The 26238-nt window shown below is 41.9% G+C and overlaps 1 protein-coding gene, 1 long non-coding RNA gene and 1 other non-coding gene across 6 annotated transcripts in view; 1 reads left to right on the forward strand and 2 right to left on the reverse strand.

Annotated features, from left to right (window-relative positions):
• The window catches only part of DNAJC16 (DnaJ heat shock protein family (Hsp40) member C16), a 39413-nt gene that overhangs the window by 6869 nt on the left and 6306 nt on the right, over positions 1–26238 (reverse strand). For 3 of the 4 annotated variants that reach the window (XM_060396594.1, XM_060396595.1, XM_012187492.3), the window contains 7 exons: positions 25639–25705; positions 24003–24342; positions 13187–13371; positions 10905–11009; positions 9608–9766; positions 3257–3387; positions 1043–1226 (listed from right to left, as the gene is read on the reverse strand). In XM_060396594.1, the coding sequence (XP_060252577.1) occupies positions 1043–1226; positions 3257–3387; positions 9608–9766; positions 10905–10931 (501 nt within the window). In that variant the 5' untranslated portion in view covers positions 10932–11009; positions 13187–13371; positions 24003–24342; positions 25639–25705. Of the gene's footprint in view, positions 1–1042; positions 1227–3256; positions 3388–9607; positions 9767–10904; positions 11010–13186; positions 13372–23701; positions 23811–24002; positions 24343–25638; positions 25706–26238 lie in introns of those variants that run through there. The other variant, XM_042257437.2, reaches the window with a different exon arrangement.
• On the forward strand, positions 1209–19994 carry LOC132657515 (uncharacterized). Its single transcript, XR_009595849.1, has 2 exons — positions 1209–1375; positions 17224–19994. It is a non-coding gene; the product is annotated as an uncharacterized LOC132657515 (long non-coding RNA).
• On the reverse strand, positions 17971–18042 carry TRNAE-UUC (transfer RNA glutamic acid (anticodon UUC)). The gene has a single exon. It is a non-coding gene; the product is annotated as a tRNA-Glu (tRNA).

The raw sequence follows: 26238 nt of genomic DNA on the forward strand, positions 1-26238 counted from the left end.
GGATCAAACCTGCCTCACTGCACTGGCTCAGGAGCACAGAGTCTTAGTCAGTGGACCACTAGTGAAGTCCCTGACTTAATGTTATAATAAAGCAAACCTTTGTTTTTTTCAGAGATTTCCCCAAGAAAATCAGTTCAGTTGGTAAAGAATCTGCCTGCAATGCAGGAGAACCCGGTTCGATTCCTGGGTCGGGAAGATCCGCTGGAGAAGGGATAGGCTACCCACTCTAATATCCTTGGGCTTCCCTTGTGGTTCAGTTGGTAAAGAATCTGCCTGCAATGTGGGTGACCTGGGTTCAAGCCCTGGTTTGGGAATATCCCCTGCAGAAGGGAAAGGCTACCCACTATAGTATTCTGGCCTAGAGAATACCATGGACTGTATAGCCCATGGGGTCACAAAGAGTCAGACATGACTGAGCGACTTTCACTTCCCATGATTACCAAGATGATGAAAATGACAAAGAATTTCATGCTTCTGTGGAGAGTGATGACAAAGGAGGAAAGGAAGGGTAAGGTCAATTAGGATGAGATACAGGAGGCAGAAGTACAGGAGGGAGACACTGAAAAGCATATTAATGGTTGTCTAAGGGAGATTCTACAAACTAGATACTGTAAGACTTGACCTGCACAGGGGAAAGACAGGTGAGAGGGACTGGGGATGCTCTTTAATCTTTACCCAGAGGAAAGATGCCTTTTGTGAAGGTCCAAGGTTGAAAAGTTAGGAGGTGAAATCAGCAGGGTAAAAGACTAGTTTAACAATGCTTTCATGGACTTCCCGACTCCCCTGGTGGTCCAGTGGCTAAGACTCTGTGTTTCCAATGCAGTGGGCACAAGTTTGATCCCTGGCTGGGGAACTAAGATCCCACATGCCACAGGCCAGGGCCAAAAAACAGGTCAAATGGTTTCCAAGCACTCAGGAATAAATAAACAAAACAGGCTTCAGAGATTTCTGGACTTCCCAGAATATATTCAAAACTTGAACATGGAATTAAGTGCCACATGCTTGTGAAGAGCTTGGGACCAGGAGGGAACCCACGACTCACCGCTGATTTTCCTTGAAACGTGTCACTGTCTGGCAGTAAGGTGCTGGCAAATTCCTGCTGCCGATTGCTGTAGACATGCACGAACCTCACGGTGTCCTGTGTGTTTGCCAGGGCAAAGGACAGGAACGCCTCGAAGGGTTTGCTCAACTTGGTAGCCTCAACCGTCAGTAAAACCACACAGTACCTGCATGTCAACAAAATACAAGACTAAGTAACTAAAGCCCGAGGCCATGAGTGCCTGAATGGCAAGTGAAGGTGAAGGAGAGGAGAAGTCATTCACAGAGAGAACCAGCACGTTTTAGAAACCAAAGCTGCACGAGGGTCACCAATGAGGTAAGATGTTCAAGGCATTAAGGACCTGCTTCTTTCTAAACTGCTGACGCTCTCCCCACATCAAACTTCACAACATTTGGAAATGCCCTTGAAGGCAAGTCACTGAACCGCCGATGCAGAAGGGCCTTGCAGCAGGCACCTGTTCTAATTCTTCCACTTCAGGCAGGGCTGGTTAACCCTATCTCAGGCCAGGGCCACTGGGCCTCATTCTGACGGGCTTCCTATGCTGTGGTTCCAATGGCAAATTCATCTAATCATTCAAATCAGGCATTCTTTCTCCAAGATACTACTGAGCACTTACTAGATAATGCCGGTAAGACAAACAATGTTCTTGCCCTTATGTTCAGTCACTCAGTTATGTCTGACTCTGCGATTCCATGGACTGCAGCCCATCAGGCTCCTCTGTCCATGGGATTTCCCAGGCAAGATTACTGGAGTGGGTTGCCATTTCTTCCTCCAGGGGATCTTTCTGATCAAGGGATCAAACAGTGTCTCCTGCTTTGGCAGGCGAATTCTTCACTACTGAGCCACCTGGGAAGCCCTGTTCTTGCCCTTGTGGAACTTATATTCCAGTGGGGAGGACAGACAAAAAAACAGATAGATAGATAGGCAGGTAGATCATGACAAGTAGTGGTAAGTGTTAGGGGAAAAAAAAAAAGTGAAGGGCAGAGTGCAGGGTGGGTTGGGAGTCACGCTCCATCAGACAGGCTGGCCAGGGAAATGTCATCTGGGAAGGTGATGCTGAAGCAGAGACCTGAATGAGGTGCCACAAGAGGGAGGGAGGTCAGAGAGCTCCAGGCTGAGAGCATTGCAAGTGCAAAGACCCAGAGACGGAGGGGGACTCGCTCCAATTCACAGTGTGAGGAGGACGATCACTGGCTGCTGCGGAGAACTCACCGAGGGTGTGAGAGTGGAGTGGAGGCAGAGGAGGGTTGCAGGCAACACGGTGGCCTCAGCAAGAGGTGACACTGGCCTGGCTAGGGTGGCGGCGGAAACAAAGGGGAGGAGTGCGTGGACTGGGATATTTTTTGAAGGCTGTATAAATAAGAATCCTCAAAGTCTAGGATCATCTTCCTTATATTTAATTAAATCTTAGTCTATACAGGAATCTGAAAAGTCTGGAAATATAGGGAATGTTTCCTATTTTAAACAGTATTTTAGTTGTATTTTCAAATAATGTGATCAAAATGGTTTCCTTTCATATCCAGACACCTTTCACAGATGAAACAGCCCTAAATTTAAAGGCTGCTGCTGCTACTGCTACGTCACTTCAGTTGTGTCCAACTCTGTGCGACCCCATAGATGGCAGCCCACCAGGCTCCCCCATCCCTGGGATTCTCCAGGCAAGAACAGTGGAGTGGGTTGACATTTCCTTCCCCAATTTAAAGGCACCAGCTCCTTAATCTGAAGTGTTTTCCCTGTCTTTCCAGACTTTTCAGATTTTCTGTATGAATGACGATGCCTCAGCCATGCCATGCCCAGCTAATTATTTTACCATTTCCTCAGCACCCTCACTGCCCTACCCTTACCTGGCTCCTCTCCTAGATCTGCAGAGGTCTGCCCTGTGTGGGACACTCTGGTAGCAACAGTAGCGTTCTCCCACTTCACACTGTTTCACCGAGCTTCACAGGCTCTCCCTGACACGTGGCAGAACCTACTCACTCTTCAGGGCTCAGCTGTCAGGGGGATCTTCTCTGGCACAGCCAATCATTTGGTCCTAAGGTGCCCTGGACTGACATACCCCTCTACTATCACAGCTGTTCATCTATGTTCATCTATTTGCAACGTGAAGCATAGATTCTGACTGTCCCGGGGTCAATGTTTAACTGCCTTTCAGTAACATGTGACATGATGAGCAGGGGCTAGGCCTTCAGTCCTTACTTCCTCTGTCGGTGAGACCGTTTCACGGGGCAGAGTTCATGGAACAACTTCTGGCTGGTGAGCCTGGCTGCCAACAGATACTTGTTTTGGGTGATAAAGTCATCAATGACCTGTCTCTTCATACCTCGGGCCTGGAGAAAAACCAAGAGACAGTTGATTCTTACTCAGTTTTCTCACTGAGAATGGGCTTGACTTACAGTTTAATAAAAATATGGCCGAGCCTGGCTAAAGCAATAAAACCAAGAAAGTTAGACCTGTTTGAACAAATAAACATGTGGTATTTTCCCAACAATGTGGGGCTGAAAGCAATGATGCAACTATTTCAGGTCAAAGGGAAAATCAAGTGCTCGGGGAACTTCTGTAGACTGCTTTATGCTGGCAGATTGAAAAAGTCAACAATTTTGAATTTTTAGGCAAATTTACTTCCATTCGAGATTTATAGTAAACTGAGTAATTAAAAATAAACTTCAAAGTAGCAATGTTATTGAGTATAAAAGATGGACTACAAAACCGTATGATGACCACTTTATTATTATTAATTTTCATATATTTCAAAGAGCTGAAATTATATATAGCAGGTTCTCTGACCACAATTAATCAAGACATCAACGTAAGATATGAACCAGAAAATTGCTTTATGCTTAGAAATTAAGAAACTCTGAGTAACTTATTGATCTGAGAAGAGAGCATATCAGATGAAAGAAAATATTTTGAATTTGGAGTGATCAGTGAAAATATTATTTATCAAAACTTTGGGATGCAGATAAAGTAGTATTTGGAGGGTGTGTGTGCTCAGTTGCTCACTCCTGTTCAATTCTTTGCAGCTCGATGGACTGTAGTAGCCCATCTGGCTCCTCTGTTCAGTGGAATTTTCCAGGCAAGAATAGTGGAGTGGGTTGCCATTTCCTACTCCAGGGGACAACAGGGGCCTCCCTGGTGGTCTAGTAGTTAAGAACCTGCCTCCCAATGCAGGGGACATGGGTTTGACCCCTGGTTGGGGCACTAAGATAGCACATGCTGTGGGGCAACTAAGCCCTTGGGGCCCATCAACTGAGCCATGTGCTGCAAACTACAGGGCCAATGTGCTCTGAGTCTGGGCACCACAGCGAAAAACTCCACCTGCCGCAATGAAGACCAAACAATAAAACAAATAAATATTAAAAAATGAATATAACAGCGAAGAAATTAATGAACTAGATATCCCTATCACGAAGTTACAAAAAAATACAAAAGTAGAAAGAAGGAAATAATAAAGAGGAAAATAGAAATGAATAAAGCAAAATAAAAATATAAGAACAAACCAACGTTCGTTCTTTGGAGCTAATAAAATTGACACACCTCTGGTAAAACCAGTCATGAAAATAAAGAGAGAAAGCACAGGTAACCATTACCAAGGATGATGTGGAGGAATCACTACCTATGTTGCCGAAACTAAAAAAACAGTGTACACAAATATATTATATATATATTTACATTTGAAAATTTAGGTGAAACAGAAAAATCTCTAGGAAAAATAAAACAATACTTGAAAGAAAGAGAAAATAGTTCTATAACCATTAAAGAAGATGAGTCAATAGTCAAAAATATTTCTTTAAACACAAATTCAGGCTGAGATGGCTTTGTAGGTGGTTTTAACCAGACTTTCAAGGAAGACAGTCTAATCTTCTGTAAAGTCTTTCTGAGAAGGGAAGAAGGGAGGACACGTCCCATCTCATTTCATGATGCAAATATTCACATGTCCATCAACAGAAGCATGAATAAACCCATTCTCATGTGGCCAAACATGATACAGCAAATAAAACCAAATCATCTACAGCCAGGAGAAGCCGCTGGTGCTTGCAGTGTTACACTAAGCCTCTCGCCATTGCAAGGACTCGGTTTATGTTAAGAGTGCATTTTTATATTCATAAAGAGCAAACTGGGGACTTTCCAGTGGTCCAGCAGTTAGGAATCCACCTGCCAATGCAGGGGACATGGGTTCAATTCCTGATGTGGGAAGATTCTACATGCTGTGGGTAACTGGGTCCCCACACCATAAGCACTGAAGCCTGTGTGCTCTAGAACCTGTGCTCTGCAACAAGAGAAGCCACCACAGCGAAGACACAGTGCAGCAGCCAAAAATGCATAAATGAAAATAAGTAAGATTATTGAAAATAAAAGAGCAAACTGTTAAAGCATCCACTATTCTGGTAATTTTATTAATGTATCTGATTTATAATTTTCCCCAGGGAATAAGTAGATAACAATTCTCAAGGGTACATGCTATTACTGGAAAGCAATTTAGGAAATCTTATAGATTAATCTTGGATTGAGATGACCTTCCTTCCTCTCTTCCACAACTGCTGTTTGCTTGCTTCCTGACTCCCTCTCTTGGCTCCTGCTTGGCTGCCATCAGGCACCCCCTTTTTTATTTGCTGGTTGTTGTCCAGAGTTTCATCCTTGGCTCCCTCCTCTCCTTACATGACATACGATGCCTGGGAGATCACCTTCTGCCTTTCCTCAGATCTAGATCCCTGCCTCCTTAGGAAATCTAAGGAGGCACACGTCCCCTTAGATTTCCTAAAGGCAGTTCTTTCTTTCTTTCCTTTTTAACAGTATTTATCTATTTATTTGGCTGCACTGGGTCTTAGCTGTGGCATGTGGGATCTTCTATCTTTGTTGCAGCATGCGGGATCTTTACTTTTGGCATGTGGGAACTAGTTCCCAGATCAGGGATCAGACCTTGGCGCCCTGCACTGGGAGAGCAAAGTCTTAGCCACTGGACTGCCAAGGAGTTCCCAGGCAGTTCTAATTCTTATGTCTACAACTGAACTCATTGTCTTCTTTTTAAGCCTGCTCTCTTTCCCTTACTATCCACTTTCCCTGTCTGGCTCCTTACCTTAGTCTCATACTCTCAGGCAACCTTCCTCCTTCACACGGCACCCAGAGTGTACCCTGCATCTAAGGCAGATACCTACTACAGTGGATGAAAACTGCCTTTAGGTCTTTCTCCTCCCTGACTCTGAGTATGATAAAGACTCAGGACAAAGACTAACTCTGGATGTCAGAGTTGTTCTGTATTTAGTACTCAGCAAGCAGGCAATAAATGTATTGAATGAATGAAATAAGGGATTTTTATAGAACATCTCTTTCTTTTCAGTCTAGCCTCTTATAAGAGAAAGTACCAAAGAGCTCTTGTTGATTTTTTAAAAGTAACATTAAAAAGTACGTGTTCATTATAGGGATTTCTGGAAACCCAAATATTGAAATAATATTCACTTTACAAACTGAGAGCAGTGTATTATAAACAGCATATACAATTTTGCATCCTGCTTGCATCATGTTATGAAAATTATCCCCATCATTAATTATTCTCAAATTGCCATCTGTCTACAATGCGGGAGACCTGGGTTCAATCCCTGGGTTGGGAAGATCCCCTGGAGAAGGAAATGGCAATCCACTCCAGTACTATTGCCTGGAAAATTCCATGGACAGAGGAGCCTGGTAGGCTACAGTCCATGGGGTCGTAAAGAGTCGGACATGACAGCGACTTCACTCACTCACTTAACTTTTATTTAAAAATTTTTTATTTATTCATTTATTTCAGCTGCATCAGATCTTGGTTGCCTCAAACAGGATTTTTTGTTGGGGTGCATGGACTCTAGTTGTGTCTCAATGGCTCCTGAGTACATAGGTTTAGTTGCTCTGCGGCATGTGGGATCTTAAGTTTTCTGAGCAGGGATCGAACCAGTGACCTTTGCATTACAAGACGAATTCTTAACCACTGGACTACCAAAGAAGTCCAAGCAAGCTGCCATTTTAAATGGCTATATAATAGTCCCCACTGGGGATGTGGGGCTTCCCAAGCGGCTTAGTGGTAAAGAATCTGCTTGTCAATGCAGAACAGCAGGAGACTGGGGTTCAATACCTGGGTCAAGAAGATCCCTGGAGAAGGACATGGCAACCCACTACAGTATTTTTTCCTGGAAAAATCTACAGGAAGAGGAGGCTGGCAGGCTACAGCCCATGGGGTTGCAGAGTTGGACACAACTGAATGACTGAGCATGCACATCTGAGAGGTATCAATAATTACCCTACCGTTGGATGTTTATATTTCCCCCTCATTTTTGGTATTATGAATGATATTTAACATCTCTGTATGTAATTCTTTGCTGAGTTCCTATTCCTTTAGGATAGAGTCCTAAAAGGTAATCTCATCTCCCTCAATTCTTTACTCAAGTGTCATCTTAATGAGGCCCTTCTTGGCTGGTCCACCTTAAAAATGTGAGCCCTTTCCCCTAATACCCTGAATTCCACTCCTGCTTTATTTTTCTCTTTAGCACACATCACTATATAATATACCATGAGAGAGTGTGTCATAATGAGTGTTGTCCCCACTAGCACCCAGGACAGGGAATTCTGCTGATTTGTTCAGGGCTGTACCCTCAGCACACAGAGCAGTGTTTGGCACACAGCAGGTACTCAGGAGTGCTGTTTTGCTAGGCAGTTGATATTTTATCACCCAAACACTTTTCTGAAAACTTCTTTTTTTTTCCCTGAGAATTTCTGAAGCTTCTTCCAGCAAGGCAAGGAAGAGAAGTGCCAGTTTCTCTGTACCTTCAACTCTACTGCATATTTTTACTTTAAAAATCGTTAACAATTTGATGAGAGAAGGAAATGTAAACTGCTTTTCTCTGGTTATTAGTGAGATTTACTTTTTTAAAGTATTTATTGAGATCTCCTTGGTGATCCAGTGGCTGAGATTCCACATTCTGAAGGCAGAGGGGCCTGGGTTTGATCCCTGGTCAGGGAATCTAGATCCCACACTAAAGTTGCAACTAAAGATCCTGCATGCTGCAATGAAGACCCACCACAACTGAATAAATAAATACTTAAAAAAACAAAACAAAGTGTTTATTAGTAAGTTGAATCGTTTCTCAGGATTTGTTCATCTGCTTCACCCATTTTGGGGGGAAAATTTAAACTGGGATAAGAGTAACATGACATGAAATTAACCACTTTAGTGTATAACTCAGTGGCATTTTAGTACATTCAGAGTATTGTGTAACCCTCGCCTCTATCTAGTTGCAAATATTTTCATCATCCCAAAAGAAAACTCTGTACTCATTAAGTGGTTATTCTCGAGAAGTTTGGGGTTGATTTCTTTGATTAGAAGAAGCTCATTAGAAATGAAAGATAACAATTCCTTTTATATTGGTTGTAAATACTTCCCTTATTGTTTAATCAAAAAATTTAAGTCTTTCTATAAAAATGTAAAGCTTATACTCAAGTTATTAAGATTTTTCCAAAAAGATTTTTCCCAATACTTTTAGCCCTTTCCTATCTTAAGATCAGATAAATATTCACTGTATGTTCTTTGAGTTAGTGTACACATTTTTTTTCTCAGTGATTTTAATGTATATATTTTGGAGCAAGATCAAATAACTTTTACTCACCTGCAAGATCACAGTACAATGAAAGTCTTTTTAAAAGCTCTCTTCACAATTCAACACCTACCCACTTTTGAATATTAAATTATAAAACTAAAAACTTCCAAGGGATTAATGGGATGAAATGAAAGAATATTTTTTTTCTTATTCCTTTTAATTACTGTTCTATACTGAAGCCTTAAAATTATTTTTATAACTTGTTTTAGAATAAGATTATTGATTTTTTCAAATAGGAGCTTTTTAGAGGTCAAAGATGACTATTATTTATTGTTGTTTTTGTGGTTACAGAGTACATAAAATTACCATTTTAACCACTTTCAAGTGTATGATTCTGTGGCATTAACCATTCACGCTGCTCTGCAACCATCATCTGCCAGCCATCTCCAGAACTTTTTCGCCTTCCCAAAGTGAAATCATGCCCTTGACACACTAACTCCCTATTTCTTCTTCCTCCAGCTTCTGGCCACTGCCATTCTACTTTCCGTCAAAAGATTACCTTTGTAAGCAGAATAGTACCAGATCAAATATTTTAAAACACTCATTTTTAAACTCTATGACTTTAAGAATTCCCTTCTGTGAAGGAAACAGGCACCCATTAGATTGAGAGCTGCTGGAGAAGTATCCTCAGTATTTAGTATACTGTTTGACATACAACAGACAGGTCTGAGATTTTTGAAAGCTTTATTTATTTAGGCTGCACCACAAGGCATGTGGGATCTTAGTTCCCTGATTAGGCGTCAGACCTGTGCCCCCTGCAGCAGAAACTCAGAGTCTTAACCACTGGACTGCCAGGGAAGTCCCTGAAGGAAGAGATTAAAACTAGTTTCTTCTCCTCTCCTACTCTGCTCCATTTTGCTATTTGTGTATGACACCCTGAGAGAAAATGGGAGGGCCATCTTGAAACAAGGCGACACCCACGTACCTGGATAACATCTGCAGGCTTGTGGATGTGTTCTTTAAAGATCAGGATGGTGGGGGTATAGACATTGACGCTGTATTGCCTTGTCATCTCTTCTGCCCCTCTCAAACCGACATACACATATCCAAATGACAAGTAATCTTTGTGTGCGAAAGCAGTCAACTGTTAGGGAGTGACAGAGAAGAAGGAATGAACTTGGCGGCACCGCATCTAGATCAAGTGTGACCCGTCCTCACCCGTGGGTGGAGACGAATGCAGCTCACGTGGGCCCACTCAGGCTGCAACGCCCTTGTACTCTTGCAGGAATTCTAAGGTCCTTTAGGCGCAAAAACCACACCAACAAAGCTGAATAACAACTGACTCTGTTTTTCAGATAGAGCAAGATATTCATCTTACTGAGATCTGTACTGGGGGTGAGAGGTTTGAGGAATTACCTGTGTCCCAACTACTGTTTATTTTTTTAAACTGGAGTATAACTGCTTCATAATGCTGTTAGCTGTACAACAAGGTGAATCAGCTATATGTATACACACATCCCCTCCTTCTTTGACGTCCCTCCACCTCCCCCACCCCCAATCCCACTCCTCTAGGTCATCACAGAGCATCAAGCTGAGTTCCCTGTGCTGTATAGCAAGTTCCCACAAGCTACCTATTTTACACATGGTGGTATATTTATCTCAGACCTAATCTCCCAGTTCATCTCTCTCCCCCCTTCCCCCGCTATGCCCACCCATCCATTCTCTATGTCTGCATCTGTATACCTGCCCTGGAACTAGGTTCATCTGTACCATTTTTCTAGAATCCACACATATGCTATATATTTGTTTTTCTCTTTCTGACTTACTTCACTCTGTATGACAGACTCTAGGTCCATCCATGTCTCTACAACCTGTACCCCAAGGGCGTAAGATGGCAGTGACCATGCCATTGATTAAGCACTTTCGTCTCCTGTCTCCCGTCACAGTGATAACCAGAGGCGTGCAAGTGCAGTACAGAGTATCATTCAGAGAGCAGGTTTGGAATCAGGCTTCAAAGGAGTCGATATTCAACCCACTGCAGGAAGACCGTGGGCAGGTTACACAACCATATAAACTTCAGTATTCTGGTCTATAAAATAGGGATCACAATCTGTACTGTTGGGTTCTTCTGAAGATTAAATGCTATTGTGTGTGTGGAAAGTGCTAGGCCCTCAACGTACAGTGCTTGAAGGCAAATTGCTGGTCTTCAAACATTTCTCATGGGGTTAGCTATTACTTATAAAAAGGAAAATCACCAAAATAAGAGGAAAAACCTAAAGTACCTTGTAGAGCAGTGGTATAGTGGGCATTTGGTCAAACAGGAGGACACATGGTTTATTCTCTTGCTGCCAGCCAGAGAGGAACCTGACATAATTTTTGCTTGTAACCTTGAATTGAAAAGAGGATGTCAGTTGCAACATTTAATTCTTAACAATTATAATCCAGTCAGGAGATAAACAGAATCAAATAAGGGTAAAAGACTGTTTTGTAAAAAATAAAAAATGCAGGCAACTAATCTTTTTGCCTTCATTTAACTAAAATTAATTAAATATTAATTTTAACATAAATATTGATTTCATATTTTCATGTGATCCAACTCATACAGACTGAAATCATAATCTTTCTGAAATTATTACTGACCATATCATAAAAAATTTGAGCTTTTGAAGCTGGTTTGCTTAGTTATAGATGACTTTTTAGTTTATTTTAAGACAATGAAATAATTGCTCTTTCAAAATGACTTAAGTAAAAATAAGTGGGCCCACCCCACCTATATATTACATAATTTCATTCATTGCCATCTGAATTGCTACTTAAAAAAAAGCTTTTAAATTACAGTATAACTTCTTTCCAATGTTGTGTTAGTCTGAATCAATACTTATGTGCTTCCCTGTTTATGCCTTAAAATAATCCTGAGAAAACAAAAACATGAGTAAATTACTTTCTAGAAAATTTTTATCATAGGTCAAAATTTATCTTTCAACTGTGCTCCCAGAATGATCTATATAGAATTTCAATCTGATCATTTCACTCCACTGCTCAGCCTCTTTCAATGGCTCTATCACCTGCAGGCCAAGCCTCTCTAAAGGAGACTCTCATGGTGAGATTTCCCTGCTCCTTCCCCATTAACTGCTTTAGCCTGTCCTCTCCCACTCACTAATGACTATTTCATACAAAACAGGCTATCTCATGTTCCAGACTCTGCCTGCCTGGAACTCATTCCTTACTTCACTTTCCTCACCCAGCAAACTCAGTACAGGGGTCACTTCTGCCAGGAAGCCTTTCTCAAGTCTCTAGGATGGACACTCTGTATATAGGATGGAAACAGTCACCCATTAGATTGGGAGCTTCTTGAGAAGTATCCTCAGTACTTAGCATAGTGCCCAACACACAACAGGTATTTGGAAAGGTCTGAGGACCTACCAAGACAGCCTGTCACAGTTTTAGGAGGCTACAGTGCACTCTGACAATTTCAAGCTAACTCCAATAAATGTTTCTTTTGTGGGAAATGATCCTGGTGGGACAGACTGTATAGAAATAGGATGGAAACAGCTGGGTGTTTAACTCTTCTTGGTATTATTAAATCAAAAATCAGTTTTTTAAAAAAAATTTATTTATTTTTTAATTGAAGGATAATTGCTAGACAAAATTTTGTTGTTTTCTGCCAAACATCAACATGAATCAGCCACAGGTATACATATGAATCATTTTCAAGTAAAGCAAAATAAGAATCCTGTTCTAACCTAAGAAACTGAGGGAAAAATGCTTCTTAAATATAAAAATCACAGTTCCGCTTGCGTGAACTCCTTGTGCCTAGTTTCTCCAGCTCAGTCTTTTGTTTGTGAAATTTATTCATACTGTTGCATCATACGTGCTTTGAAAGTTCCAAAAATGACATCTGATTTCATGGAATCTAGTGCTTTCCATAGCTAGGATCCTTAAATATATAACCAAATAGAACTTAATTTGAATACTCTCTTAAGAAAAGTATCTTCAAATGAACAAATGCATGTAGCTGGAAAGAAACTCTTCATCCTATGCTGTGATCTAACTTTTTGTTGAGAAAATAAGACGCACTCTCACTTTAGGCTCAGGTTCCTATGACAGGAAGGGAAGGGAAGCTTTCCCAGTGGCTCAGGCGGTAAAGAGTCTGCCTGCGATGCGGGGAGACCTGGGTTCTATCCCTGGGTCAGAAAGATCCCAAGGAGAAGGAAATGCCAATCCACTCCAGTATTCTTGCCTGGGGATCCCATGGACGGAGGAGCCAGGCAGACTGTATAGCCCATGGGTTCGCGAAGAGTAGGACACGACTAAGGGACTTCCTATGACAGCATCAGTCTTCCCAGTGGTTGTAACAGGGATAATCCTTTCAGTCTCTCTACTTCACCTATTTCAATTTTCAGCCTCTAGCAGACTTCATTTAAATGATTTAGTCTGAGCAATTAATTAACATGTGTCTTGTCCTGCTCAAAATGAAACTCAGGTCTGAGGATGACCGTGGACTCAGTTCAGAGCAGCCAGCAATCCTAGGTGCTCTTAAACTACTTCTAAGCCACATACTCACTTTCTCCACCAAGTTCCCTGGAAGCAGACTCTCTACAAACTGCCGCAGGTTCTCACTGACAACTGCGTTGTGGAAGAAGGAGATCTTCCCATTTATGATTCCTAGGATCGAGGGTGTGCTGTGTGCTCCCAGGTGATGGGCCAGGCGTCGCTCATACCCAGCGTGGACCACGCCAATTCCTACACCTGAAAAATACAAAAGACCTTCATGAAGGCCTTTTATGCCCCCGTGGCAGGTGAAAAAGTGTTGCTAAGTAATTTTCTGGTGTGAAACTGAAATCCTGACTTAGTAGGAGGGGATATCTTTCTCGACAGACTGTCTAGCATCCCTTCACTGTTGGAATTCTAAATTGGTTCAATTTTTCTGCAAAGCCATCTGGCAATGTTTAAGAAGAGCTACAAATCTTTTTATCTTGTAGTCTGTTGTTTCTAATTTGGGGAGTAGATCAAGAAGAAATACTTCAAAAGAAAAGAACAACCTGTCCACAATGGTCCTATTCATAAAGGAAACCATCTGTAAACAATTCAAGGGCTCATCAACTTGGCAATGATTGAAAAAACCCTAGGGTTTGTTGATAAGCTAGAATCAGTCTTCTCACTCTTCAGAGCATGTCTCCCTTTTATTTTATAGAGATGTTATACAGATTCTCAAAGAGAGAGATTAGGAAAAAATCATTAGGCCCTATCCCATATAACTACTGTTAATATGTTGGTATATGTTTGTATCTTTTCTTATACAAATAAGTGTGTATGCGTGTTTGTCTACACATAAAATGGGATCATCTGATACCTATTTCACTTAGTGTTTGAATAACTTTCCTTGTCTTTCATTCAAACAGTATATTTGGAGGGCTAGATCCTTTGCTAAACATTGGAGATACATTAAATGTTAATAGCCACTAAATATTCTTTTTTCCCTGGGATGTCTAACAGACGTCTAAGTTTCAAAAACAAACCCCTCATCTTCTTTCTCAAACCTGATCCACCCAGGTTTTCACCATTTCCATCGATGGTGGTTCCTTCCCGTTACTCAGGACTTTTGTCTTAAGGGTCATCTTTGACTCCTCTCATCTCTCACACCCCACATCCAGTCTGTCAGCAAGCCCAGTGGGTTCTGTCTTCAAAATACAGTGGGAATTCAACTGTTTTTCTCCACTTGCACTGTACCCTGTCTCTCAGTCATCTTTCTCTCTCTCTCCCAAGCTGCTGTAATAACATCCTCAACGGTGTCTTGTTTCTCCTTGTCCCCCCACACTTTCTGTCCTCAGTGTGGTGGCCAGACGGTCCCTTCTAAAACATAAACAACAGATCATGTCATTCCTCTTTCCAAATTTGGCACAGACTCCTCATTTCACTCAGAATAAAAGTCAGTCTTCACCAAGGCTGACAAGACCCTCTGTGATTTGGCCATTGGCCCCCTTCCTCTCCCACTCCTCCTGATCCCTTACTCCAGCCCCTAGTATCCCTGCTCTTCTTGAAACACACTGGCAGGTTCCTGCCTTTGGCTTCAGTGCTGGCTGGTCCTCCTGCCTGGAGGGCGCAACTCTGGACATCCGAGTAGCTGACTCCTTCACCAACTGCAAGTCCTTCTCAATGAGGCCGAGCAGCTCCCATGATGAAAACTGCTCTCCCCACATGCAGGATCCCCTTCAGCCTACCTGGCATGTCTTGAGCCCTTTCCAAGTTAGGCAGCATGCCTACAGCTTTAAACAGTTATCATTGTTCACACCAGCAAACCCTGAGCGGTAAGTATTGTCATCTTCATGGATGAGCAAGCTGGCACTTGGAGACGCTGAGGAAACCTTCCTGGAATCACAGTGTAAAGCAGGACCAAAATTTGAACCCTAGTTCAAAGCTGACCTGCAGCTGACCACAAAGCCTGGTTCCTTCCTGTCCCCAGTAGGTTCTACCACTAGGTTCTGAATGCTGGAGGGATCAAATTCTTAGAGATGGACTCACCACCAATGACCTTACCAGGGACTGCTATATAGGCCAGAAGCCACCATATTACACTGATTCTGGAGACTATGTCTTTCCAGTAACTATTCAGAGGGGCTCCCTACCAGACTTTGGGACTAGAATCAGTAATCAGAACGGTGGCTGGTGGGCCCACAATCAGGACAGGAGATGCAGGTCTTGGGAGAGCAAAGGAAACTGAAGAGATCTTTTGAGACTGCTGTTTACCCCGCTCTCCCCTCCGATATTCTTGAAGCTCATCCCCTGCAGGATGCCTGCTCAGTGAGATCTTCCTCTTCTGCTGGAATTTTTTTTTGGCTGCATCGTGAAGCATGTGGGATCTTAGTCTCCCAACTAGGAATCAAATCCATGTTCCCTGCAGTGGAAGCAAGGAGTTTTAACCATTGGACCACCAGAGAAGTCTTACTGCTTCCTGATTTAAAACTGAAGACTCTCACCCTGGCATTCCCTGGAGCCCAGCCTTTTTTTTTTTTTTTTAAATCATACTCTACCAACCAGCTGACAGACTGTATCTTTTCTTTGTTTCTTTGTGTCTCTTCACTAGAATATAAGCTCTATGAATGTAGGGGCTTGGGGCATTTTGTTTACTGCTTTATAATCCTTAGTATCTGGAATAGTTCCTGCCACTTAGTAGTCATTCAATTTTCTAAAAACAAGTAAATGAATGAAGTATTCAAAGTCAGAACCAGACTCAAATCCCAGCTCTGCTACCCATTAGGTGTGCAATCTTAGGCAAGTCATTTAATGTCTCTGAGCCTCAGTTTCCTTATTTGAATAATGAAGATAAACTGTTGTGAGGATTAAATGATACACTGGGTTGGCCAAACAGTTCACTTTGGTTTTTCTACCAGATGTTATGAGAAACCCAAACAAACTTTTTGGTTAAGGCAATATAAAAAAGAACCTAGCCCAGAGCCTGGGATATTGCAGGTACCTAATTAATTACAACTATTATTATCAGGTATTATTTCATCTAGACCATGTGAAGTCTGATCTACAGACTGTCTCTCATGTGAGTGGAATTATAACCTCCACAAAACTCTCATACATGGAGTGGGATGAACCATGTCACACTCTCACTCTTTATGTCATCTTCCCCACAGCGTTCCTATACTCCCACCAATATAGCTTTTTTCTGGTTAAAACAGAATACAAGTGATCAGCTTCATCTCTCTTACTTAAAATTACCACTGAGTTCTTGGAATTACCTACATCACCTTCATTGTAGCCTTTCTCAGCCTATAAAGGCTATTTCTTTGGATCATTTCTACAAAGCACTTTGATTCTTAATAATATCATCCCATTTCTAAATTCTGGAAGAATGCTATTTCTTTCCTATAGATTAATTATCACATAAATTAGAATAGAATAAAGAATGATACACATTTGATAGTTAAAGTTGTGGCATTATTCCTCCTGAAAAGATATTTAAGAATATAACAGGAATTCCAAAATTCTCTGAAGTCCAGACCCTAATCCTTCCCTTGCTCCCCATCCAAGCTGGGAAGGAAGAGTCAGAAAAGTCGGCAGCACTGTTTTCTCCCTGAGATTCAGGCTGGGAAATGACTGTGATGACTGGTGGTGACTTAGCATCTCTGAATCACAGTGCACAACACGGTTTTTATGACTCCTCCTCTTGCCTTCAAACTCTCTATACTCCAAAGCTCTGGGTTCATAAAGCAAGCTCAGCTGGGCCGACAAAAGTACAGCTCATCTATTCTTATCTTGAGTCAGCATAACCTGGCTGGATGACAAGGACACACCAGTCCCTAGACAAATCTGAGTTGCAAATTTAAAAGAAAGGCAAAGCGGATGCGACTTTTTTTCAGAACCATTTGGTTTTTCTATGGATCGATGTTTCTGGCTAATCTGTAGATCCTGGGGAATTAAAATATAAATACTCTCTCCTCTTTTTGAGTCTGTAAAACAGTGTTTTTTTCCGTAAAGTACTAAAGATCTCTACTTTGAGGCATCAAATTATATTTGCTTTTATTATGCCATCTTAAATATGTATCCTATCTTTAAGGGAAATTCTCTCATCTCCCTCTCTCTTGCATACAGATATTCATCTTTCAACTTTTCCATATGCCTAAAGGGATGGTACAGAGCCAACTGGAAGAACACGACACTGTCAAATCTGGCTAAATAGAAGTCTGTCAATAAACTACTAAGATGAAAAATGATGCGAAATAACAAAAAATCAAGAACATGGAGTTTCAGTAGGAGAAAATAAAACACTTTACCAGTATCTAAGCAGAACCTTTTCCTACACAAAAGAAGTTGTCATACACTTGGCTATTTTTAGGAATAACTCCTTGAAAGAGAGAAATTATCTGATTTCAAGACACCAACCTCCTTGATACCCTGGTAACTGCTGGCACCTCCCAGGGGGCACTGTGTACGCCGCGGGATTCAGGTCTGTCTCTTACGTGCGCTTCCTGGGGTAAGGACTAGGTTTTACTTATTTCTGAGCAGTGCAGCACAGTGGTTAAGAGTGAACTCTGGGGTTAGACTTTTGGTCCATACCTTAACAGTGTGGGTTATGAACAGTGTGACCTCACTTGTTCCTTAACCTTCCTGAGCCTCACTTTCCTCATTTGTAAAACAAGCATAGTCATAGTCTTTCTTTCATTGGGTTACTCTGGGAATAAAGACAATCCAAAGTATTTAGCACAATGCAAAATAAGTAAAATGCTAAAAAACAAAACAAGCAAACAAAAAGACTTATTAGTGTAATATAGTACTTGGTCCATTAAGAAAACAGTTTTTTTCTTTTTTCGCTGTGCCATGTGGCTTGCAGGATCTTAGTTCCCTGGCCAGGGATTGAACCTGGGCCTTGGCAGTGAAAGTGCCAAGCCCTAACCACTGAATCGCCAGGGAATTCCTAAGACAAATGTCTTAAATGAGAACATGGAATGAATTCCTTATCATTTTCTACTTACTCCTATAGTACCGTACTATTCTGTACTTGCACATGTGAGGCTGCTGTGAATTTCCTGAGTATGTTTTCTCTTCCCAGTAAGAGTAAGATCCTCAAGGTCAAGGGCAGAGCTTACTATTTCTGGGCCTTCCTCCACAGCATGGCTGTCTATAAACGTGGTCTGCTTTTGCACACTAGTAATTACCAAACGGCACGACTGTAGATTCCACCTAAATAGCTACAACAGTTCTGCTCTGGGTGGAACTGTTTCATTTCCTTCATTTACTGCAATTCAGGCATTTTATGTTATTTTGAGATAATGTCCAGGCTTTCCTAGATCACAATTAATCTTTAGGACTGTCTGCTTTTTCTGTCAACTCGGAATAGAAACATTTTCTGCAGTAACTGTCTTAAAGGATAACACTGCCTTGCTTGGACAGGGAGTGGCCATGGATATTGTCAGATCTCATCTCAATATAATCCAACTGTAACCAAGTGGAACTTGAGTGTTAGGAATCTGCAACGAATCTGAATGTTCCAAAAAGGAAAACTAAACCCATCTAATACATTTAGTCAAAACCCGCTTTCTAGGGGACCTGGGAGGTGAAGTGCGGGAACAGATTAAATACTCTTAAACATTACTTCTATGAATCCAAATCCATCTTCTTCCATCCTTGTCATTTTGAGTCCCACTTATTAGGATTATTTGTTGTTCAGTTGCTAAGTCATGTCTGACTCTTTGTGACCCATGGACTACAGCACGCTGTCCTCCACTATCTCCTGACGTTTGCTCAAACTCATGTCCATTGAGTCAGTGATGCTATCTAACCATCTTATCCTCTGCCACCCCCTTTTTCTTTTGCCTTCAATATTTCCCCACATTAGGGTCTTTTCAAATGAGCTGGCTCTTCACATCAGGTGGCCAAAGTATTGGAGCTTCAGTTTTACCATCAAGCCTTCAATGAATATTCAGGGTTGATTTCTTTCAGAACTGACTCATTTGATCTCTAAGCTATCCAAGGGACTCTCAGGAGTCTTCTCCAGTATCACAATTCAAAAGCATCAATTCTTTGGTGCTCAGCCTTCTTTATGTTTCAACTCTCACATCCGTACATGACTACTGGAAAAACTATAGCTTTTGACTATACGGACCTTTGTTGGCAAAGTGATGTCTCTGCTTTTTAATATGCTGTCTAGGTTTGTTGTAGCCTTCCTTTCAAGAAGCAAGTGTTTTTTAATTTCATGATTTAAAATTTTCTAATTTTTAATTTAGGATTATAGAGCACAACAATCCCAAAGGATGGCAAGACCTTCAATCATCACAGATTTAAGGACCCTGAAAAGCAGTAGAGCATCATGTTCACCGCATGGATTACAGAGCCAGTCTCCCTGGGTTTGAATCCTAGCTCTGCCATGTACCAACTGTGGGACCTTGGAAGAGGTACCAAAATGAGCCGAGTCTCTATAAAAGAGAGATGACAATGGCACTCTCCTCAAAGAGTTGTTTATGAGTTGACACTTACATTAGTGCTTGGCATACGGTAATAATACAAGCTATTGGGACAGTCATTTCCTAGGCAGGTTGATAAGAGGTCTAGGGGTCCCCAAGGGGAGAGGGGTCTGGAATTCTCAAGGAGGAAGAAAGGACAAACTTTTTTGTCCCTCTACATTCCTTAGGATTATATAACAATAAAGTATCCTGCTTGAGGACTGCCTCTGGAAAAAAACTTTCTGGCTAATCCTATTATCTTAAAATGTAAATTATGGGAGTAGGTCTAGTAAGGTCCTTACAACCTCCAGACATTCTTTTGATTCACTGCAATAACTAATTAGAGATTCCGCCCGCTTCTGATGCCTATGCCAGAAGCTTTCTCTATCTCCTTTATACTTTAATAAAACTTTATTACACAAAGCTCTGAGCGATCAAGCCTCGTCTCTGGCACTGGATTGAATTCTCCTCCAGAGGCCAAGAATCCTGGTGTCTTTTTGTGAAACAATCTTTCACTATGATTATTATATTACTATTATTATTATGCTTACATTATTATATTCTTAGTGCCATGTCATCACACTTGGTAGTCCAAACCACAATCATTACTCAGAACAACTTCTCCGAATTCAATTCTTCCCTGTATCCTCTGCCCACCCAGTAGCTCAAGTGAGAATGCAGAGTCCATTTTGACCCCCTCTCTTTTCCTCAGTTCTTACATTCAAATGGTCCCCAGGTGCCAGGTCCTCCTATGATCCTTCTCTCGAAATATCCGATACCTGTTCCCCCTCTGTTCCTGCTGACCAAGCTCAGGCCAATGGTTGCTGCCTTGCCAGGACTGGTAACCTTGTTGCCTCTGTTCTCACCTTCTTTAGTTTGTACTTCATGCAGCTTGAACTGTTAGCTTTCTAAAGCACAGATCTGATAGGACCATTCTGGGCTCTGTTACATACTATAAAGTAAAGGCCAGCTTCCTTGGTCTGGACTTGAAGGCTTCTTACCACCTGACTCCCAGGTTGCTCCTCCTGCTTTCTCCCCTCTCATCTGCACTCAGTCACCCCTCGCTGCTGGCTCTTTGCTTCCCTGTCTGCATTGTTCCCTCTTGCCTGAATGCTACTCCTCCACTTCCTGTCCGGTCAGGTGGCACTAGTTGTAAAGAATACGAGCCTGCCCATGCAGAAGATGCAAAAGACACAGGTTCAGTCCCTGGGTTGGGAAGATCCCCTAGAGGAGGCAATGGCATGCCACTCCAGTATTCTTGCCTGGAAAATCCCATGGGCAGAGGAGCCTGGTGGGCTGCAGTTCATGGGGGTCATGAAGAGCTGGACATGATTAAGTGACTGAGTATAAAACTTCTAATCATCTTTCAAGATTTAGCTAAAAATAAGGAAAAACTCAGTGCTCTATAGTCTGTGAGCTATAGAAAACTAACATTTAGAAAAGATTTTTTAAAAGGAATTTGCAAAACAGGTGCTTTCAAAAACTTAATGCTGATTACTCAGTTAATCAAAAATTCTCTAAAGCTCATTGATTCAGTTCAGTTCAGTCGCTCAGTCGTGTCCGACTCTTTGTGACCCCATGAACCGCAGCACGCCAGGTCTCCCTGTCTATCACCAACTCCCAGAGTTTACCCAAACTCACGTCCATTGAGTCGGTGATGCCATCTAACCATCTCATCCTCTGTTGTCCCCTTCTCCTCCTGCCTTCAATCTTTCCCAACATGATGGTCTTTTCAAATGAGTCAGCTCTTCACATCAGGTGGCCAAAATATTGGAGTTTCAGCTTCAACATCAGTCCTTCCAAAGAACACCCAGGACTGATTTCCTTAAGGACGGACTGGTTGGATCTCCTTGCAGTCCAAGGGACTCGCAAGAGTCTTCTCCAACACCACAGTTCAAAAGCATCAATTCTGCGCTCAGCTTTCTTTATAGTCCAACTCTCGCATCCATACATGACTACTGGAAAAACCATAGCCTTGACTAGATGGACCTTTAAGTATTCAAAATGTATCAGGCACTTAATATATGCTTTTCTCATTTAATATTCATAACAATCCTGTTGGTTTGACATTATAACTCCACTTTAGAGTTGAAGAAACTGAGGCTCAGTAATCTGTCCAAGGACACAAGGTGTTATAAACGACACGTCTGTGACCTGAAGCCTGGTGCATCTGACTCCGGGGCATGTGGTCATGACAGTGATCACTGTGCTATGCTGTCTCACGTCATGCAAGTTCACCTGTTGGCTCTGATCTGACCTTGGTGTACATGCATTATCATTCTAAATTATGCAGTGGTCCAGTGTCTATGTTCTGCTATGGGATCTTAAGGTCAGCTCCTGGACTGAAGAGGTTAAATGGTTTCCAGCACATCACCCCACATGGCACAAATTTGTGGCTGTGTTGTGTGATGAAGAAGCTGTCCAATCTGACAGCTGACCTGGGCCCCTCATTTATTCATCAGGCACCAGAGCAAAAATCTGCTGCTCACCACATGTGAGACCACGAGCTAAAACCACATGTTCCTCAACTTCTAAGAACTTGATTCCATCACAGGAAAGCATTATGGCATATCTGAGCCCCCGAGTCCTCTGAACCAGCAGGCTGAAATGTTCTGTTTCAGAATAACTGAGCTGTGTGACTTTCAGTAGTGCATGTTCTCCAGAACAACCCGGGCCTCTCAGCCCCTCTGGTTGCTAGTCCCTTTCTGGTTACTCAAGAATAGGTCTGCTAGGGAAGGGGTTCCCAATCCCCAGGCCGTGGACTGGTATGAACTGGTACCGACTTGTAGCCAGGAAGGAACCAGGCCACTCAGCAGGAGGTGAGCAGTGGGTGAGGAAGCAAGCAAAGCTTCATCTGGATTTACAAGCGCTCCCCACTGCTTTCCCATCAGCCCCAGATGGGATCATCCAGTTGCAGGAAAACAAGCTCAAAAGCGCACAATAAATGTAATACCCTTGAATCATCCTGAAACTATCCTCGCTTCTTTTCTCTCAGTCTATGGGAAAAACTGTCTGCCACGAAACCAGTCCCTGGTGCCAAAAAGGCTGGGAACCACTATGCCAATGACTTCCCTGGTGGTTAAGAATCTGCCTTCCAATGCAGGGGACACAGGTCAGGGAACTAAGATCTCAAATGGCATGGAGCAACTAAGACTGTGCAGTGCAACTACTAAGCTTACATGCTCTGGAGCCTCTGTGCTGCAATGAAAAGCCCGAGAGCTGCAATTAAGATCCAACACAGCCAAATAAATCGATGTTAAAAAGAAAATAAAGACCTGGACCTTCCCTGGTGGTTCAGTAGTTAAGACTCTGGCTTTCCAATACAGTGGTTGTGGGTTCTATGCCTGATTGGGAAACTAAGATCCCACAAGCCATACTGTGCAGCCAAAAATAAAAAAAATAAATATAAGTAGGCCTGCTAATGCCTACAAAACAGACATACATTTAATTAAGTAAATCCAACTTTTATAAGTTATTAAAATAAATACCCTCCCCGGATAACTAAAATTTTCCTGGAGCTAAGTGATATCTCTGAACAAAAGAAAGGCTAATCTGTGATGGAGAGTGTATGACAATTAGAATATTATTTGTTACAGGTGGAGCTATTTGCCCCCAAAATGCACAGGTTGACCCTCTAATCCCCAGTACTTCTGAGTGTGATTATATTTGGGGATGGGGCCTTTAAAGGGGTAACCAAGTTAAAACGGGGTTTGAGGGAGACCTGAGCTCCATCCCTAGGTTGGGAAGATCCCCTGGAGGAGGGCATGGTAACCCACTCCAGTATTCTTGCCTGGAGAATCCCATGGACAGAGGAGCCTGATGGGCTATAGTCCATGAGGTTGCAAAGAGTTGGACATGACGAGTGACTAAACACAGGGTCACAGAAAGAGAGTATGAGATACCAGACCCAAACACACAGACACAGACGAAGTTGGCTACCTGCAACACAATAAGACAGGCTTCACAAGATAGCAAACCTGTTGACAACTCGATCTTGAACTTTTAACCTTCAGAACTATGGGAAAATAAATTTCTGCTGTTTCAGCCACCCTGTCTGTGGTATTTTGTTATGGCTCCCCTAGCAAATTAATATACAGAGTGAACTCACAAATACCATAAGGATAACCTACCAGCATGAAGACTGGTACTTGAGGCTGCTCTGCTCAACCAATAATTCTGAAGTTTCTCCTCTGTATCAGGCCCTCAAATAGATGTCAGGAGACCACACAGACTTCAAGTTAGTAATGTAGCATGAAAGTGGCTTATCCATTTCCCCTCTGAAAATGCGTCCCCAGAAAACTCCAGTCACCATGAATTTCTGAAGAGAAATCACACTAACTCTTCCTTCTCTCCAATATCCCAAGAAATTCAAGAGACATAAAAGTCACCTTCTCTTATATAAATGTCTTCCAAGGAATAAAATGCTCTTACCCAAACCTTCGAGTTCTTGAACTACTTCTTTCCAGACAGGTTCAATGTGGATACAGCTAAAGCACCAGTCTGAGGTGATCTTAATGAGGTAGGGTTTCTTGAAGCTGTCTGGAACCACTTCATTCACATAGTGTGAAAAGTGCAATAAATACTTCTCATCAATTGAGTCCCGCCGTTCGGAATTAAAAGGGAACTGAAAAAAAGATTCGTCGAAATAAAAATTCTCGTGGAAGTGGCGGAAGCGATGCTCTCGCTGCTGCTGCTGCTTCTGGTAGCCCTGGCTCTCCCCAGCATCTCCATAGTGGTCGTAATGCGATCTCTTTTCTTCATTGGAAAGAATCTGCAAAGAAAGGGGAAGAAAGTAAGAAGTTCAGAAAACAAAACAGCAAAAAAGGGCCACAAAAGGACTTTCCTGTAAACATCTCTGAAGATAAAGGAAGAAAATAAATGTAAAGATACAACACAACTTGATATTTTAAATGCAGTCACTCAACATACTGTGAAACTGTTCTCTTAATAGAAAAACTAAGTATTTCAAGACCAAAATACTTCAACTGTGTAGCTAGCTACTCAGGCTCATCTTGGCTTTAAAGATTCTGAACTATCATAATACTAAACACATCAATAAATCAGAAAACTTTTTTTTTTTTTTGCTGTGCCGTGGGGCTTGTTGGATCTTAGTTATCTGACTAGAGACTGAACTCAGGCACTTGGTAGTGAGAGTGTGAAATCCTAACCACTGGATAGACAGGGAAGTCTTAAATTTAACATAACTTTGACATTAGGGCTCAGCCATGAGAATGTTGACTTAGTCGTATCATCTAAGTTGGAATAATTCATTCAAACGAATGTATGAAAAGTTGTGAACACCAAAAAGGAGCCATAGGGTTGAACTCTGTGACTGTTTGTTAGCTGACTCTTACTGAGGAATAACTTTGAAGTCTAATTCAAGAACCTATTTTAGGATGAAGCATCATTCTATGAGCTAAGCACTTTCTGTTGAAGAACATTACTCTAACACAAATCAGGAAGCCACGGACTTATCTTTCTTACATATTCCACATGAACTTACTTAAGCTGATATGTTGGAAAACTGTTAAAAACCTCGTGCTTAAATGTATTTGTAACCTTGAGTCACTTTAATAAATACAGGAAAACTGGTCTGTGTTTCTTTAATGTAAGCTTCTAGTATGCATATGTGCTCAGTCACTAAATCGTGTCTGACTCTTTGCAACCCCATGGACTGTAGGCCACCAGGCTCCTTGTGTCCATGGGATCCTCCAGGCAAGAATACTGGAGTGGGCTGTTGTTTCCTCTTCCAGGGGAATCTTCTCGACCCAGGGATCAAACCCGAATCTCCTGTGCTGCCAAATTGAGCATGTAACAAAAGGAAGTAAACATTCAGGGTTACTCTAAAACTCCAATTAAAGCCTTTAAAATAGGGCAGTTTCTCTAAGAGCAGAGTGTGTAGGTACTGGTTTCAACAAATTAGATGTAGTAAAAAATGCTGTCTCTACCACTATTTAGACTGGGTCAAGGGCATGGGGAGCATACCCTTTCCAAACTTTACAAAACTGATCATCTAAGATAAATTTTACAAAAGCCAATAGATGCATCATAAAGTTTGACACGATACCTCATAAGCCTTGCTAATTTGAATGAACTTGTCTTCTGCTCCAGGATCTTTGTTTTTGTCAGGATGCCTGAAACACAAATGGGCAGGTGGTGACGGTGGATTTAATGTTTTACACATGGTTAATTAACATCCTTGTACACAGAGTTCACTACGTTAGAGGCAAATGGAAGGGCATTTTGCTAGAACAGTTCCTTAAAAATAAGTGGGAGAAGCAATTAGTTGCTTCACGTGACTACAGTAAATGAAACTGTGAAACAGGCAATTTCTTCCCACAGTGCTTTAGCTAGGCACATTTTCAAAGCATGAGATAGCGTTCCAGGCTTTCACTGAGGAAGGGTGGAATGTATATCTGTCTTTATACTGCTCTTGAACACCGCTGGAGCCCAAGGCTAAGGTCACTTATTAGTAAGAACCAACTTCTTTTCCCAGGATGGCAGCATTTCATCCCAATGTTAGAATGATATCAATGTAGATGTTTCTTCTGACAACTCAGGTGGACAAAGCAGTTTTTAGGATACTCCATGAATTTGTAATAACCATGTTCCAAACGGTATCTTGTTGCTGATGTTCAAATTAGAACGTTTTAATTTTCAATATTAT

The sequence above is a fragment of the Ovis aries genome, chromosome 12 (assembly GCF_016772045.2).
Source record: "Ovis aries strain OAR_USU_Benz2616 breed Rambouillet chromosome 12, ARS-UI_Ramb_v3.0, whole genome shotgun sequence".
Lineage (NCBI taxonomy): Eukaryota > Metazoa > Chordata > Mammalia > Artiodactyla > Bovidae > Ovis > Ovis aries.